The following is a 17,730-nucleotide window of genomic DNA, read 5'->3' on the forward strand; positions in this document are numbered from 1 at the left end:
GAACTGCCTCTCCCTGAACGTCAGCAAAACAAAAGAGATGATTGTGGACTTCAGGAGGTCGGGGGTCAAGGACTACAGCCCCCTCAGCATCGACGGGGCACCGGTTGAGAGAGTGAACAGTTTCAAGTACCTCGGAGCCCACATATCCGAGGACTTGACATGGACCACACACATTGACAGTGTTGTGAAGAAGGCACGACAACGCCTCTACTTCCTCAGGCGCCTAAGGAAGTTCCAAGTCAGTCAGAAGATCCTCAGGAACTTCTACTCATGTACAATAGAGAGCATCCTGACTGGCAACATCACCTCCTGGTTTGGGAATAGCACTGCACAAGACCGTAGCAGACTACAAAGAGTGACACGTTCAGCCGAATGCACAATTGGAGGGGGGCTTCCCACCCTCCAGAACATTTACAACAAGCGGTGTAGGGGGAAGGCTAAGAGAATTATTAAGGACTCGAGCCACCCGAACAACTGCCTCTTTGAACTGCTGCGGTCAGGCAAGCGATACCGGAGTCTTAAGGCGAGCACAGAAAGACTCAGAAGAAGCTTCTATCCCCAGGCCATCAGGCTGCTAAACGAACAATAAACACTATGCAACAACCATCAAATGCACACAGCACACACACCCACACGCACACACTCACTTAAACCACACAAACACACTTTATATTTATTGATAAAGGATTTGCACTACAACTCGTACACCCACTGTAAATTGTACCTAAATTGCACCTCATCCCATTTCTGCCTTGCACTATATAGTATTGTATTAGTACACTGCACAGTATTGTATATTATATGGTAACTCAGTTACGTCTATTCTGCATCGAACATTGTACATATGTCTATACTGAACACTGTGACCAAATTTTTTTTTTTTACTTCTAAAAAAAGAAGACTAATAAAATGTTATTTTATTTCATACTTATCTTGTCTTGCACAGTCTCTGGAGCGTAACAGTAAGAAGCATTTTGTATAAAAGTATTCTGTACTTCTGTATGACAACTATTAAAGAAACTTGAAACTTGAAATAAACGCGATCAATATTTGGAATGGCGATCAGGAATTGGATTAATCTTTTCGCAGGACATCAGATGTGAGGTAAGGACTCTATGTTACCAATCTTGGATTAATCAGATGTTTCTTTCACAGCGATCACAACGTGTGTGTGTGTGCGTGCCGTTGGCGCCGACCAATGCACGGATAAGCGATTTTTCAGCCCACTTCTGTATCGTGACATATAATACAGGGTTCCCACGGTATCTGGAAAACATGGAATTAATTTTTTCATTTTCCAGGTATGGAAAAGTCATGGAAACTGAGCAAAAGTGAACACTTACATGGAAATAGAAACAGTTGTCCTGGAAAATTGTATTGGATGATGTGTAAAATAGTAATAAAATGAAACTATTGAGCACAAAATTAAGATGAGTTTATAAAAACCCTTTACATGTGAACAGCGTTTACTGTAGATATAAATGGATGATCCCATGTTGTAGAGCATGCTCTTGGCATCCTATATTGGATGTTGGAATTTGATGCAGGCAACTTGGTGATATGGACTTTAAATGTATAGTTTCGGATTGGTGGACTTCAGGAATAATAACGTTACTCGCGATCTCAATAGAAGGGTCAAATACATGCATTTCCCAGCCAACACGGGAGCCTTGACATCTATAGTGAAACATCTTATGCAAGTTTATCCTCAAATGTAAGTACTGTTGCTGTGTTTTAACTGTGTGGTAAACCTGGGTTTATCAACGTTGGTTAGTAAGCAGTGCAATCTTGCTAACTAGCTAGCAACTTCAGTTTGAGTTTGTTTTGAATTTGGATTTTGTTAATGATGCAAGCACATGTAGTGCAATCTTGCTAACCAACATTCAGTTTGCTAACTAACTAGCTACTAGCTAGTGTTGGCTAGCTTGCATTGCTAGCTAACTACCAATACATTTCCACATTAGGCTGTGACATTACTTCTATACTAGTTGACATGAATAGTCTAGTCTTGATACATTTTGTAACATTCATTGTGCCAAATACTTTTAGCTATTTTGTGATTTTTCGTTTTTTTTCTTAAAGATTATACTACTAAATAGGAACATTTGGGGTGAGACATTTTTGAAAAATCATTGATCATGCCTAGACTGATTCTATACATACTGTTAAGCTAAGCTTACTAGTGGGGTTGCTGTACTGAGGAACCACAGGGGAACCAGCCTTATGTTTTCCCTTTTAGGTTCATTAGTTTGATTTACAAAAGAGTAAGAGTAGGCATACTACCCCTTCTATGTAAGAGACTCATAATCTAATAAGACTAATAATAAAGGAAAGAGGGAGGAGGAAGAGAAGAGGAGGAGAAGAGAGTAGAGGATGACCGAGGAAAAGGGAGAAGAGTGGAGAGGAGTTGAGGAGTAGGAAGAGAAGATGGCAGCGGACACGAGGGGAGATGTGCAGAGAAGAGGACAGGATGTGAGATAGGAGAGGAGTGGAAGGGAGAACATATATCAATCCCAGTGCTCATGTGTTTCAAAGTTCCAGTTCAATAAATTGTTGTTCATCTACAGCTTGTAGACTTGACTGGCACATCTTTTAAATCAAGTAAGTAGTCAGGTGTCCTAGGGGGTTGTGTGTGTGAGGGGAGGGGGACGCGGATGGGGGCGGAAAGCTTCAGGGGCCTATAGATCATCAGTTAATATGGTACCTGGAAAATCAGGAGGTAGCATGGAAAAAAATTTCAAGGCAAGCGTGGGAACCCTATAGCGACAATCTAGCGTTTATTTGAAAAAATATATAGCTCCGGCGCTGAATGTGTTAATCCTGAGAGTTAATGAGTTTTATTTGAAAAAATATATAGCTCCGGCGCTGAATGTGTTAATCCTGAGAGTTAATGAGTTTTATTTGAAAAAATATATAGCTCCGGCGCTGAATGTGTTAATCCTGAGAGTTAATGAGTTTGAATTTGTCCTCATGGGATGTCATCCGGGGACACTGAATCCTTGTGTTAAAGGGATAGTTCACATTTTTGGACATTAGGTTGTATGAAATACTTGCCAGTAGTGTATTGGATGCAAAACTATTCACGAGTCCTGTGGCCAGAGTTCCGGTCGGGTTCTGAGTGAACTGGGAAGCTTTAGACGGGCAGCAAACGTCAGAAACAGGGTTTTAAAACCAAAAGGTTTGAATCCACAACATGCAGGTGAAAGACTTGCCTACAGTATCTAACACAAAATCATCATCCTCCAGCATTTTGAAATGGCTGACAGGATGGCTCCAGCACATAGTAATACACTGGCTTTTTCCAAAAAAACAAATAGTGCCAAATGATTGCAGAATCCATGCTGGAGGACGATGGTTACCTTTTTACCTACATGTTGTGGATTCAAACTTCTTGGTTTCAAGACCCTGTTCGTTTTCGGTTCACTCTGAAACCAGCCATAACTCTGACCACGGGACTCAGTAATAGCCCTTTTACACCGGCCAGGCTCCGTGCTGGAGCCGGTTCCCGAACGTAAAAAGAAAGTGTAAATGATGGAATAGTCAGTAGCAATTCATGACTGCTCGTTTAGCTCAACTGGTTAGTGCCCTGCCTGTGGACCATATGGTCCCCAGTTCGAATCTCTTGAATACTTGTTTTTTTTCCTGTAACGTTAATTAATTTATCCAATAAAGATATTCCTTTATTGATCCCCTTGGGGAAATTCAGGCATCATAGCAGCATGGGGGTAGTAAAAACAACACAAGCAGTGTAAACAAATAAGTCAATATAATTGACTATCTAACCAACTGAAATATACAGTATTCACATAAGGTGCAGTATACATAAGGTGGTGTTATTGTCCTTTTTGGGACACCAGAGTGGATAAATTATTTAACGTTACAAAAAAAAAAGTAAGCAATAGATTCGAACTTAGTTATTAAGAACATGGAGTATCATGAGACATCATCAGAATTATAATATTGACATAGTGGGATTCCTAAAAATTTATCAAATCACCTGCAACACGAAATAAATGTTGAATAATCTGTCTGAATCTGAATCTGCAGCCTTGGATTTTTCTGATCTAATTAACGCACACAAACACTATCACCTCTTAAGTTATATATGACATTCTCACATGATAAATCTACGACTTTACAAGTTGACAAGGACCAACCGAATGCACCATTAAAACGGTCTGTTCATTATGAAGTCTCTGTTTGCTATCCCTGCATACATCTTTACACTATGCAATTTTTCATCTACATGATTTAATTTAGCTGTGATTAACACAACGCTGATTTCATTAAAGGGATAGTTCGAAGTTGTATGAAATTAGAGCTGGGCATAGATACTTTTTTTTTAATCTAGATTAATCTATCTGCAATCCTGGATTTAATCTAGATTAATCTAGATTAAAATGGCTAAAAAAATTAAAAGAAAAAGTCTGCCGAAGGCATTCAAAATATGTGTGTTCTACCCAAATAATGACCAAAAGTAAGTCCTTACTTTTTCTTTCCTCCTTACGTTTCTCAGGCCAGGTTGCCCATTACACCATGAGCCCATCTCCCGTTTCCAAAATGCATTACAGACTGTTTTGCTATGATAATTGGTAATGAAATATCAAAATAATGTTCAATAAGATGTACTTGTGTTTAATAAATTGTTTTATTCAGAAGTTAACACAAATAAATAATATTACCAGTACAGAACAGTACAGTATTTAGCACACTCTCAGGAGCAAAACAGAGAGAAGCATTTCAAACTTTAACTATGTGACATGGCTTGACTCAATCAGTCCAATCTCTATTTCTCCTTCTTCCACCAGTCACTCAGGCAGACCAGCTTGTTTTATGTAGCGGTGTCTACTTATAGTGCCTATAATATTTTTCCCGTTGGGTGCCAGACAGGGCCAAACCCTGCCAATGCAAATCAAATTACCCTTTTAATTGTTTAATTAGGCCTATAGCTCCGGCATAAGACTGTACCACATAAAGGTAGACAACTAATTTAATTAATAGTAGGCCTAGACTACTGAGCAAGCTAAATCATAGGTTAGTTTGCTCAAATGTAACAATCAATTACCTTTTCATAAATTCAAAAACCACTCAAGAGTCATGCTCAATTCAAAATGTCCATGTATTGGATTCAATTCAAATCATAAGCAAACATTTCATAAAAGAAACAATTCATTTTCAGTCCAGCATGTGTGTTAAACTCCCATAAACCAGTCAGGTCACGTGGGGCAGTCCGTGGGGCAGCGGTGGCCTAAAAGTTAGGTTTATGACCGGAAGGTTGCCGGTTCGATCCCCGGGACCGGCAGGAACACCAACCGCTGAAGTGCCCTTGAGCAAGGCACTTAACCCCCAACTGCTCCAGTGGAGTTGCTCAGTGGCCAATGGTGTCAACTGTGGTTGTACTGGGCAGCTCCCAGGTGTGAATGGAACTGTGTGAATGTGAAGCAGGGCGTTCCTGAAAAAGAGCATCTGTGCTCAGCGAACCTACCCTTGGTAAATAAAGGTTCAAAAAATATATATATATTAAAAAATAAAATAAAATAAAAAATGTATAGATTAATGGCGTCAATTATATTATTGCGCGATACTAGTCTCGCGTTAACGCAGCACGTTAATGCCGTTAACGGCCCAGCTCTATTAATGAAATACTTGCCAGTAGTGTAGTGGAAGCAAAGCTGTTAGCTCACTTATAGCGCTTTTAAACCGCCCGGGCTCCGGTTCAAGCTCCAGCTCCGTTCTGAACCCTCTGAACCTTGGTGCTCTCTGGCGAACCACCCCGCGTTTACACCCATTTAAACAGAACCAACATTCCACCGTCTCCGTCATCAACGGGGGCATTACTCAGGTAAAAATAATGCGTGGAGAGTGAGCCTCAGCACGAGAGTGCACACACAAAAGCACACACGCACACACATGCTGTATACGTTTGAAATTAATCGTTCCAGCAAAGTATGCTTCTATTATTCGAATGACTTGTTTTAATGGGTATCATATAGTAGTAGTAAGTCCTACTGTAGAACATGACATAATAGCATGATATCTGATTTATTAATGCCAATACTGGACGACGACCGCAATTGGCACTTGAAAAGTGTAAATGATGGAATAGTCAGTAGCAATTCATGACGGCTCGTTTAGCTCAACTGGTTAGTGCCCTGCCTGTGGACCATATGGTCCCCAGTTCGAATCTATTGCTTACTTTATTTTTTTTTGTAACGTTAAATAATTTATCCACTCTGGTGTCCCAAAAAGGACAATAACACCACCTTATGTATACTGCACCTTATGTGAATACTGTATATTTCAGTTGGTTAGATAGTCAATTATATTGACTTATTTGTTTACACTGCTTGTGTTGTTTTTACTACCTGTGTACCCCCCCCCCCATGTTGCTATGATGCCTGAATTTCAATAAAGGAATATCTTATCTTATCAACCAGAGTGGATAAATTAATTAACGTTACAGGAAAAAAAAGAAGTATCCAAGATATTCGAACTGGGGACCATATGGTCCACAGGCAGGGCACTAACCAGTTGAGCTAAACGAGCCATCATGAATTGCTACTGACTAATCCATCATTTACACTTTTCAAGTGCCAATTGCGGTCATCGTCCAGTATTGGCATTAATAAATCAGATATCATGCTATTATGTCATGTTCTACAGTAGGACTTACTACTATATGATACCCATTAAAACAAGTCATTCGAATAATAGAAGCATACTTTGCTGGAACGATTAATTTCAAACGTATACAGCATGTGTGCTTTTGTGTGTGCACTCTCGCGCTGAGGCTCGCTCTCCACGCATTATTTTTACCTGAGTAACGCCCCCGTTGATGACGGAGACGGTGGAATGTTGGTTCTGCTTAAATGTGTGTAAACGCGGGGTGGTTCGCCAGAGAGCACCAAGGTTCAGAGGGTTCAGAACGGAGCTGGAGCTTGAACTGGAGCCCGGGCGGTTTAAAAGCGCTATAAGTGCGCTAACAGCTTTGCTTCCACTACACTACTGGCAAGTATTTCATACAATTTCGAACTATCCCTTTAATGAAATCAGCGTTGTGTTAATCACAGCTAAATTAAATCATGTAGATGAAAAATTGCATAGTGTAAAGATGTATGCAGGGATAGAAAACAGAGACTTCATAATGAACAGACCGCTTTAATGGTGCATTCGGTTGGTCCTTGTCGCCAGATGATTTCAAACAAATAAAAATTTAAATCCAAAAATAAAGAATTAAATCCAAAATATATATATATATAGGCCAGGACAGTGTTTCTAGTTGCAGCAGCGCAATAGTTAGAGATAACCTAGGTGGGGAACAACCAGGAGATCACTGCAACTCACACAAGTTGTGAGTTGCAGTGACACACACACACAAAAGGAGCCACATGTGATTGGTGGAGGCGGGACCCTTACAAAAAACTGTTGTTGCTAATCATTGACACATGCTAGCCTGTAATAATCCTTCCCAGAAAAATCTACTTTGCATTTGATATATTGCAAATATATGCCATCACACACACTGGCATTTAAAGGGTTAGAATTATAAAATTAATATGTGGTGTTATGATCAGGGCTGAAGTTGAATAAAAGATTGTATTATTTTCAATATGACATTACAAAAAAACTGAAAATCCATCAAAATCAGTGTTGTTGCTAATCATACATATGCTAGCCTGTTTTTTAACAATAATTTGTGATGCCATCACAAACACTGGCATTTAAAGGGTACAAATAAAAAAATGCCTGAACCAGAATGCAGGAAATTAAGTCTTTGTAACAAGAAATGTCCTGGTGGGGGACCCCCAGACCCCCTGCTTAAAAAGTGGCCTGACTGGGGCTATATTTTGCACTATATTTCCTGGCCTGAATGATTTCCCCAGTCCTGCCCTGGTTAAAACCTCCAATGCTTATTAGTGTGTGTGCGTTTGAACGTGTGCATGTTTCAACCATACATTTCCATTTATAAAAAATAAATAAATAAAAAATGTTACCTCCTATAATAGTGGGGGTTGCGGCTCTCTGACCCCGTTATTTTTGGGTCGCGGCCTGAAATTTGGGAACCCCTGCACTAACACACTACAGAAGGTGTGGTAGTGAAAGGGTTAACCTTCTGTAGTGTGGTAGTGAAATGGTTAGCCTGCTGTCGTGTGGCAGTGAAAGGGTTAACCTTCTGTATTGTCACAGTGAAAGGGTTAACCCCTTGGTAGTGTGGTAGTGAAAGGGTTAACACTGGTATTTACCACTTAGCCGGCTGTTCGAGTACAACCTCCTGGTGGAAAACGATCAGACTTTATGAGTTGACAAGGACCAAATCAAATGCACGATTAATGTCCTCTAGTGAAAATGTATTTCCTCCCATCATTCCTAATCTCTGTCCTCTTCGTCGCTGCAGGTGGAGACTCGCGGGGCATTCCTGCTGGTTATGGACGTGTGTCGTCTGATTGGCCGAGAGGAAACTGGCCTGGCGTCAGTGTTGGAGACACACCTCTTGCGCCTGCTCACACCGGTGACCAAACTCTACACTGGGAAACAGGTGCAGGATTCACACAAACACATTGAACAATCGCAAACTGCCATTGGCTGTAATAACACCGGTTCCTCCCCCCTGTTCTGGACCAGGCAGTGGCTGTGGTCTCAGAAGGCTTGGAGAGCTTTGGTGGGCAGGGATACATTGAGGACACAGGGCTGCCTGGAATGCTCAGGGATACACAGGTATTAAAGATGTAAATGAAGACTTAGCTTTCTACTGTACACAGAGAGGAGTTATATCTACTGTGTGTACAGTAGAAAGCTATTCGGCTGCAAGCTAGCCTAGCTTAGCACAAATAAATGGAAGCGGATACGGATCAGCTAGCCTAGCTGTTGGCCAAAAATACCTCTCCCGGAGTTTTAAGCTAAGCTAGCTGATCTGTATCCACTTCCATTCATTTGTGCTAAGCTAGGCTAGCTTGCAACCGGATAGCTTTCTACTAAACACACAGGAAATTGGTATCTATCTTCTTGTCTGACTCTGGAGAAGACGGTAAGTGCATTTTCCATAATGTTGGTATGTTTAAAAACTCTTTCAGGGCCGGGCATTTTCAGATAGGGATGCGTCACCTCGTTTGTAGAGCTATATCTATATTATAGCTATGGATACAATACTATGGTCATTTGACAGTAACTATCTTCTGTCCAAGATGCAAAAAATAATTAATTTTTTCATGAATACGTTCGTGCGTTATCCCGTGGTGAATATAAGTATAGTTTTCGGAGTGATCTGGGCTAATTCCTGGGAGGCTGAGTTATAGGGCGCAACGTGAATTCTACTAAAAGCATTGGCATTTCATCCCTGGACACGCTACTATTTCCAAATCAAATGTATATACCGTAATTCCTCTAATAGTAACCGGGTCTCAAATACAAGCCGGGTCTCTATTAATGGCCGGGTGCGCTCTTGAGCTAAGCAATTATAAGCCGGCCTCCTAATACAAGCCGGGTTACTAATATACTGAGCTGCATACTGAGCTAACGTCACAGTGACCAATTGCAGCCACTCTTATTGTCTGGGACCAAATACGGCCACGCCCCACTCCCAGCAAAAAGTGGGAATCTCTAGAATGGGTTTGGGGCGGCGCTGTATACGGAAGTAGCTCTCAAGGTGACGATTAGACAACACTTTTTTGTTGTCAGTAGATGGCAGCATTGGTTTAAAATTAAAGGCTGAAAATGTTTAGAACTACAACACTGCATTTCCCAAGAGCGTTAGCACAGGTCGCAGGTCACTGGGATGGGTCTATATTCTCCGACGTGATCTGAACAGCGCTAAACTATTACTGCGACCTCGGTATAGCGACCGAGAATGGCCAACTAATTATCTTAACAAAAGTGCGCTGGTAGCGTTACATATGTTGTCTAAAGGGGGACATATGGTACAATTTAAGATTCTAATGATTAATCGGCATATAAAGGACAAGATAAAGCATCGTTAATTTGTAAGAAACCTCAATGAAAACGGCACAGGGTGCTATTGTTATGAAAATGTGATAGAATCATATAAAAATGTGGACGCATTTGGCCTACGTTCCGTTAGTTACTTGATTTCACTTTGAAAACGTTGAAATGACCAGTGACCACCTGTAATTGCACTGTTTACTATTTCATACAGTACTTGGTTTCAATAAATTAACCCAGTACATTTTACTGGGTTCAAACTGACACAAAATGTTGATTTATTCATTATGATCCGTTTGAAAATTTGAAATATAGGCCTCCCTCTTATACAGGCCTCCTCCTAATACAAGCCTGGTACCCGCTACAGTTGAAACAAATACAAGCCGGGGTTACTATTAGAGGAATTACGGTAATAGGTATTATTTTTCATCATGAATGCATGAAAGGGGGGGGGGTCGTTTCTTATGCTTTGATTGCCAGTAACGGCATTCGTTGTGAACACTACACACGCTGATCAGCTGGATCGGTATGACAACATTGTACGATCAAGCTGGAATTGACGTCAGAAAGTCCTTACCTTTGACCGGGGCTATTCCAAAAATAATATTCCAATTGTTTTATCTCCATCTGGTCCATCTGATGTCCATCTGGTCGACGACATAATCCAGCACAACACATGCATCGATTGTCCCGTACACGTTTCAATGCGACCGAGTGAATCTCTAGGCTTCCCTGTACTAAGAAACTGCGTCCGGAGCGGTCTAAACGTAACACACAGTCTGGAACAGGGTTTACTGCACTCTCGATACTGCCACCTGGGAGGATCTGGCCGGTACTGCATCCTCGGGGTCCCAGTACATAGATATCTGTAGAACACTAGATAGCTTAAGGCGGAGTCACCAGCGTCACTGAACCGCCGCCATCTTGTGAGGGTCAGCCTTGAGTGAGAGTGAGTGAGCTGCACAGACAAAAATACTCATAACTCGCTGAAATATTGACGGATTTACAAACGGGTTGGTTTGCTATAAACATCAAAGATGTAGTTATGATACTGCATACTTATAAAAAAAAGAATTTTTAAAGATGTTTTTTTTTTTACAAACCGCTTGAATCATAGCCACATTAATAATGCTTGTAATAAACCAAACCGTTTGTAAATCCGTCAATATTTCAGCGAGTTATGAGTATTTTTGTCTGTGCAGCTCACTCACTCTCACTCAAGGCTGACCCTCACAAGATGGTGGCGGTTCAGTGACGTCGCTCTCCATTGGCCGGCAGCGCGGGCAAGCTATCTAGTGTTCTATATATATCTATGTCCCAGTATGCCTTTTAACACATCTTGCGCCAAAAACGAGTTTACTCGTTATTGCCCGCCAATTGAATAGCGCCAACAACAAGTTTACTTGTTTTTATGATCGTTATTTCCTTTATTCGCTATTGGCATTCATAATTCATCCAGGAAGGCTCCCGGAGCCAGCTGGACCCTGTCTGATATTTCAACGCCTCAATACCGCCGCCTGGTGGATTTCAGGCGAGTTGCACTCCACTCTAAACCGGATGTGGCGCTCTGTGCATCGGGGAAAATCCTCCGGCAGAGATATCTTGTATCGTGGATCAAGATACATACTCGAGTGCATGGGATCGCTTTCGAGACGCAAGAATCAATATGCTTTCGGCGTTTATTGCGTCATACAAACGGAAAATGGATATAGCAGATCGACATCAAATAATTGGAATTTTTTTTCTTTCACCAGACGCATCGGCCACAGGTAAGAGGAATCTAACGTTAATTCCAGCTCGATTGTCCATTTATTTCATTGCAATCTATCCGATCAACGTATGGTGTCGTACTAAAGAAAGCCGTTAATGACAATCAAGGAATCATAAACGACCCCCCCCCCCTTTTCTTCACGCATGATGGAGCATAATGTATAGCGATATATATAGGGACTTCCGGTTACGCTACAACATGTAGCACACGCATTTTGCAATTGCTCCGCTCCCACTAACGCTAATTTCGTTTAAAAACATTATTTGGACAGTAAAGAAAGAGAATAGACCACATCGTATGTATTGTTAAGACCCTCTACTAACCATATCAAAAGACAATATGGTTAAAGGTGGAAAGAAGGCAGAGAAAATAACTACGGCAACTCCAACGGCGCAGGACGTAAAAATACGAGATAGACGCGTCCGAACCGTCGCTGGTTCTGAGCCGACGGCGACAAGCTCCGAGGAGGAGAAGGAAGAGGACAACGTACCGGGATCATCGATTACGGTCCCCGTAAGAGAATCAATAGAGACCAACATAAAAGAAGGTACAGATTCAAGCTCCGTGAGAGGGAGAGCAGTCAGATTTATGGATTCCAACGTCACTGCATCTATCTACCATTTGCCGTCAACTGAAGTAAGCAGAAATCCACCCGATTTCAACACATTGTCTAACCTGATGGTAGAACAGTCTAACATGATGAAAGAACAGTTAGAACAGTCTAACCAGATGAAAGAACAGATGGTAGAACAGTCCAACCTGATGAAAGAACAGATGGTAGAACAGTCTAACCTGATGAAAGAACAGATTACACACATCAAGGCGCTCGAGGCAAACGTCGAGGCTAAATTCGATCGCATCGAGGCTAAATTCGATCACATCGATGAGAAATTAGAAGAAGTCAAGAAAGCGTTCGACGCACAGTCAGAGCGAATCACGACAGTGGAGATTTCGGTGACAGAAAACACAAAAGCAGTCAAGGCGAACGAAGGTATCATGACAGTGATGGGAGAAGAGATGGAAAAAGTTAAAGATGAATACCGGAGGGAAATAAAATTGCTTAAAAACGAAGTGATGGAGAGGCAACTAGAAACCCATCGTTACCACAGGCGGAATAACATCCGCATAGTGGGGCTTGATGAATCAGTGAACTGCGATGACATCAACTTTCCAAACGAGTTATCAAAGATTTTGAATAACTCCGATCCAAACAAAGTGCCAGAAGTGGAACAAGTTTACAGAATTGGTTCCCAGGGGCAAAATACCAACGGGCCGAGAGTCATCATTGTCACTCTGAGGAAAACTACAACAAGGGATGAAATCATCAAATATGCTCGCAACCAACGTGGGAAGATGAAGTATGGTGATAATCCAATATTTATCTACGAAGATTTGAGCAGAGAGGCCATCATCCGACGTCAACCATACAAAGTTGTGATGCAAAAGCTGTACACAGCCGGCCACAAGCCAAGGCTAGCATATCCGGCGCTGTTATCATACTTGGACAATAACGGCCGCAGGTCAGGTCCATTTACACCCTTCGATGCTGAGGATTTCCTGATTCAAAATGCAGCAAATAACCCAAAGCATGACGGAAATGCCGGAATCAGTTAAGCCTCCCTCTAAATATATACCAGTGTAGGAATGACTTTATTGTGTTCATCAATGAGGTCATTCCACCAGTGTTGGAATAACATTGCTGTGTTCATCAAAGTAGCAAACGATATGCAAGTCGTCTATAACAATGTTTACTGTGTATAATACGATTCATAATACATTATAATTTCAGTCTCTGGTCTCTGAGGGGACAAATAAATAAATATCAATGCAAAAAGATCTATCTGGAATATTCTGGGTTTATCGCTCAAATGCCCTGGGTCTCTTAGATCATTCTGGAATGTAAAAGAGTCTAGGCACTAGTATATTCTACAACCTTCTAGAATATAAGGCACCATGACAACGAAGTAAAATAGTCTAGGCAATAGTATATTCTACAACCTTCTAGAATATAAGGCACCATGACAACGAAGCATACAACTCTAACAATAACATTCGGTGTGCATACACATAGCATATATAAATTAAATGAAGTGCAATCAGCCCTTAATAATACTTTAAAATTATCCACACATAAACGTATGGGCACAGCAAGGTTATTCTAACAATTTAAGTAATCACTCCATTAAAGGCACATTGAAGCGCTAAAAGGCGCTGCTTTTCTATCTTATCTAATCAGTTAAATCGGTTCTAGTGGCTTCTCCACGTTGATAATTATTTATCTCTTATTCATTATCTATATCTTTCCATTGATTTTTATTTTATTAAATTTTTTCTTCTCATCACCCTATATTTTTTAAATATAATTTAACTTACATTGTTCTTTTCCAATGTTCTTCACATTAAGGTGTCAATATTACTATATATTTTTTAAATATATTGTAACTTACATTATTCTTTTCCAATGTTCTTCACATTAAGTGTCAATACTGATCTACAATCTTTTCCTTTTTTTTTCCCTCACACGTTGGTGGAGGGTTCAAAGGAATATGTCGATAAAGGTTTATTCTCTTTTTATTTTATTTTTTATTTTTTATCTTTAGTTATTTATCACAATACTTCATTACAGTAAGGGAAGGTGCAAGACCAAAAGCGACATTCTATTGCAATAGAATGGAAATGTTAGATCCTATGGCAATGAGCATAGGAAAATTAGGATTACAATGCTCAGGTTGGGCAATCCGGTGGACCATGGGAGAAAGTCAATCGCGGAGGATGTGTTCTTGGAACACAGGCATGTTCGACTTTCTGGGAGAGGGGAAAATAGGGGATTTTTATTTGTATATATATATGTTTTTAAGCTCAGCTCTCAACGGGACCTCATTAATTGGATGTGCATCTATTGTAGCTTCATACTCCAGAAACATTACCAAAAACTACACGAAAACATGCATAGACTATGGCTAGTTTGAATATAATGGTATGGAACACCGGTGGGATTAACAAACAACACAAGCGCAAAAGCGTGCTTACACTGATGAAAAAAGAACATGTGGACGTGGCACTATTAAGCGAAACGCACATTTTAGAGGGAGACATAAATACGTTAGCGGATAACATATACCATAATATTGGTCACTCTTCTTTTGCTACGAGAACTAGAGGGGTAGCCATAGTCGTCAGACGCAAATTAAATATCGAATTGAAAGGGGTATGGTCGGATGCTGAGGGGCGCATAACTATAGCTAGGATTATACACAATAACAGGAAAATTGCATTGGCAGCGGTATATGCCCCGAATTTGTACGAAGTGGGTTTCTTCACTTCACTAACAGGAGAAATGTTAAACCATCCCGAGTACTCATACATAATAGGTGCGGATTTTAATGCCATTTGGAACCCAAGGATGGACAAAACTTACCTTTCCTTCTCCAGCGAACAAAAGAATTCATCTAAAGCATTAAAAGATTGGTCAAAATCAACAGGAGTAACTGATTTATGGCGTTCACTTAACCCCTTGACCCGCAAGTACTCCTGTCGTTCGGCGAGACACAACACACTATCCAGAATTGATTACGTCTTTGCATCCCCGAGAATATTTGATAAATACGAAGTGGAAATGACACCCAATGCGCTATCAGATCACTGCTACTTAATCCTGAAAGCAACATTTGGTACATTATCTACCCGGGCCCCAAGATGGCGTTTTAATTCGATGCTGCTTAACAACAAGGAATTCATTACACAAATTAAAGAAGCTCTCACAGTATTCCTACAAGTTAATGCTAACTCGGTGCAAGATCCCAGAATATTATGGATGTCGGTAAAGAGTATGATCAAGGATTTCTCGGATAGATTTACCTCCATATTGCGCAAAAATCAAAACACAAAACTGTCTGAAAAAGAAACGCTTTACTCAACGCTTTTTAATTCTTTAAAATACAACAACTCTACTAGACTAGATAACCAAGTTAACATTCTAAAGACCGAGATCAAAGCAATTTACAGACAAAAATCGGAATTGCAAATACGCAGCACTAGACAACAGCAGTACTTCCAAGGTTCTAAACCTAGTCACCTTTTAGCCATGCGACTAAGAATTAATGCAAAATTTGCAGATATAACTGCCATTAGGAAACAACAAGCTCTAGTAACAGAACCCAAAATAATAAACGATACATTCAAAGAATTCTACTCCGATTTATATAACTCAGAAACGACCTTTGATCAAGACAAATTAGACACATATCTTAATCAAATTACTCTCCCTAAACTTACAGATGAAGACGCTAAACAGTTAGAAGTACCGATCACATTAGAAGAACTCAAGAAGGCCATATCCGGAATGAAAAACGGCAAAGCTCCGGGAATTGACGGTATCCCATCAGAAATGTACATTTCTTGCTGGGACATATTTGGACCCTTATTACTAAATATGATCTTATACTCAGTCAAAGAGGGAAGCTTCATCGAACACCAAAATACCGCACTCATTTCAGTTCTTCACAAAAAAGACAAAGACCCCACTGAATGCGGTAGTTACCGTCCTTTAAGCCTCCTCGGAACCGATGTCAAACTGTACTCTAAGATATTAGCCATCAGATTGCAAAAGCATATGACGTCTTTAGTTCATACGGACCAAACAGGCTTCATAAAAGGTCGCCTGATCAATGATAACATAAGGCGAATACTGCACGTACTAGATACAGACAAAGAGGACATCACACCTAAGGCGATACTATCCCTGGATGCTATGAAAGCATTTGACAGGTTGGAATGGTCGTTTCTATGGGCAGTATTGGAAAGGATGGGGTTAGGAAAAGGTTTCATTGATATGATTAAAGTACTATACAAGGACCCATCGGCCATGATTACAACAGGCACAATCATCTCCAAAATCTTTCCGGTATCACGCTCTGCCAGACAGGGTTGCCCTCTTAGTCCCGGACTATTCAATTTATCATTAGAGCCTTTAGCACAATATATAAGACAATCCCAATCCATAGAACCAATCGTAATCAAGGGCACACAACAAAAAATTAGTTTATATGCGGACGACGTAATATTGTTCATGCAAAACCCCAACACCACATTGCCTCATCTGCTCAAGTTGATTGAGAACTTTGGTGATTTATCGGGATTTAAGATAAATTGGCCGAAGTCGGCTTTCCTTCCACTTAACACCCCTGCAAAAAAAGATATAACCCTCCCAGGTGCGATACCGATGGTAAAACATTTCAGATGCTTGGGAGTGGAAATATTCCCCACCATAAGACAAACGGTGAAGCACAATTACACAAAAATACAGAACAAAATCAAGGACGACCTGGACAGGTGGGCAAAACTTAAAAACTCAGTACAGGCAAGGATATCAATAGTTAAGATGGATGTATTACCAAGAATCAATTTCTTCAGCTCAATGCTTCCGTTACCTCCTCCAGAGGGCTACTGGAAAAGATTACAAACCTCCACATACAAATTTATTTGGAATAACAAACCACCTCGCATAAAAAGATCCACCGCACAGAGAAGTAAAGCAGACGGTGGCATGGCAGTCCCAGATTTTTTACAATATTTTAATGCCTTCACATTAAGACCATTGAAGAAGATATGGTTTGACCCCGAGGCTTTGGTATCTTGGAGAAAATTAGAAGAAAACATAGTAGCCCCACAGAGATTGAAAGACATAGCATACACTAAACTTTCAATCAAGCATTGTGAGCGAGAATTTGGCCCAATAATAACCCATGCAATCAGGACATGGCGGGAAACTCAAAGGAAATTTCCTAACAAGCAAGTATGGCATAATCACACTCCCATATTCAATAACAATGCTCTCTTAATGGGAAAACGACCTATAAGATTCCCTGTATGGGAAGAAAGAGGCATACACTCATTAGGGGATATTTTTAATAACAAGGGCCTCTGTAGTTATGTCGAAATATGCATAAAGTTTAACCTCACCGAGTCCACATGGCTTTTTTACATACAGTTAAAACTTTGTATGAGATCCCACGGTGTTCCAT

The 17,730-nt window shown here is 40.5% G+C and overlaps 1 protein-coding gene across 2 annotated transcripts in view; it reads left to right on the forward strand.

The window, feature by feature from the left end:
- Window positions 1–17,730, forward strand: part of LOC311235159 (acyl-CoA dehydrogenase family member 11) — a 49,169-nt gene that overhangs the window by 23,262 nt on the left and 8,177 nt on the right. For both annotated transcript variants that reach the window (XM_084322518.1, XM_084322519.1), the window contains 2 exons: window positions 8,396–8,536; window positions 8,623–8,715. In XM_084322518.1, the coding sequence (XP_084178644.1) occupies window positions 8,396–8,536; window positions 8,623–8,715 (234 nt within the window). The remainder of the gene's footprint in view (window positions 1–8,395; window positions 8,537–8,622; window positions 8,716–17,730) is intronic.

The sequence above is a fragment of the Notolepis coatsorum genome (assembly GCF_963971535.1).
Source record: "Notolepis coatsorum genome assembly, chromosome: 10".
Classification (NCBI taxonomy): domain Eukaryota; kingdom Metazoa; phylum Chordata; class Actinopteri; order Aulopiformes; family Paralepididae; genus Notolepis; species Notolepis coatsorum.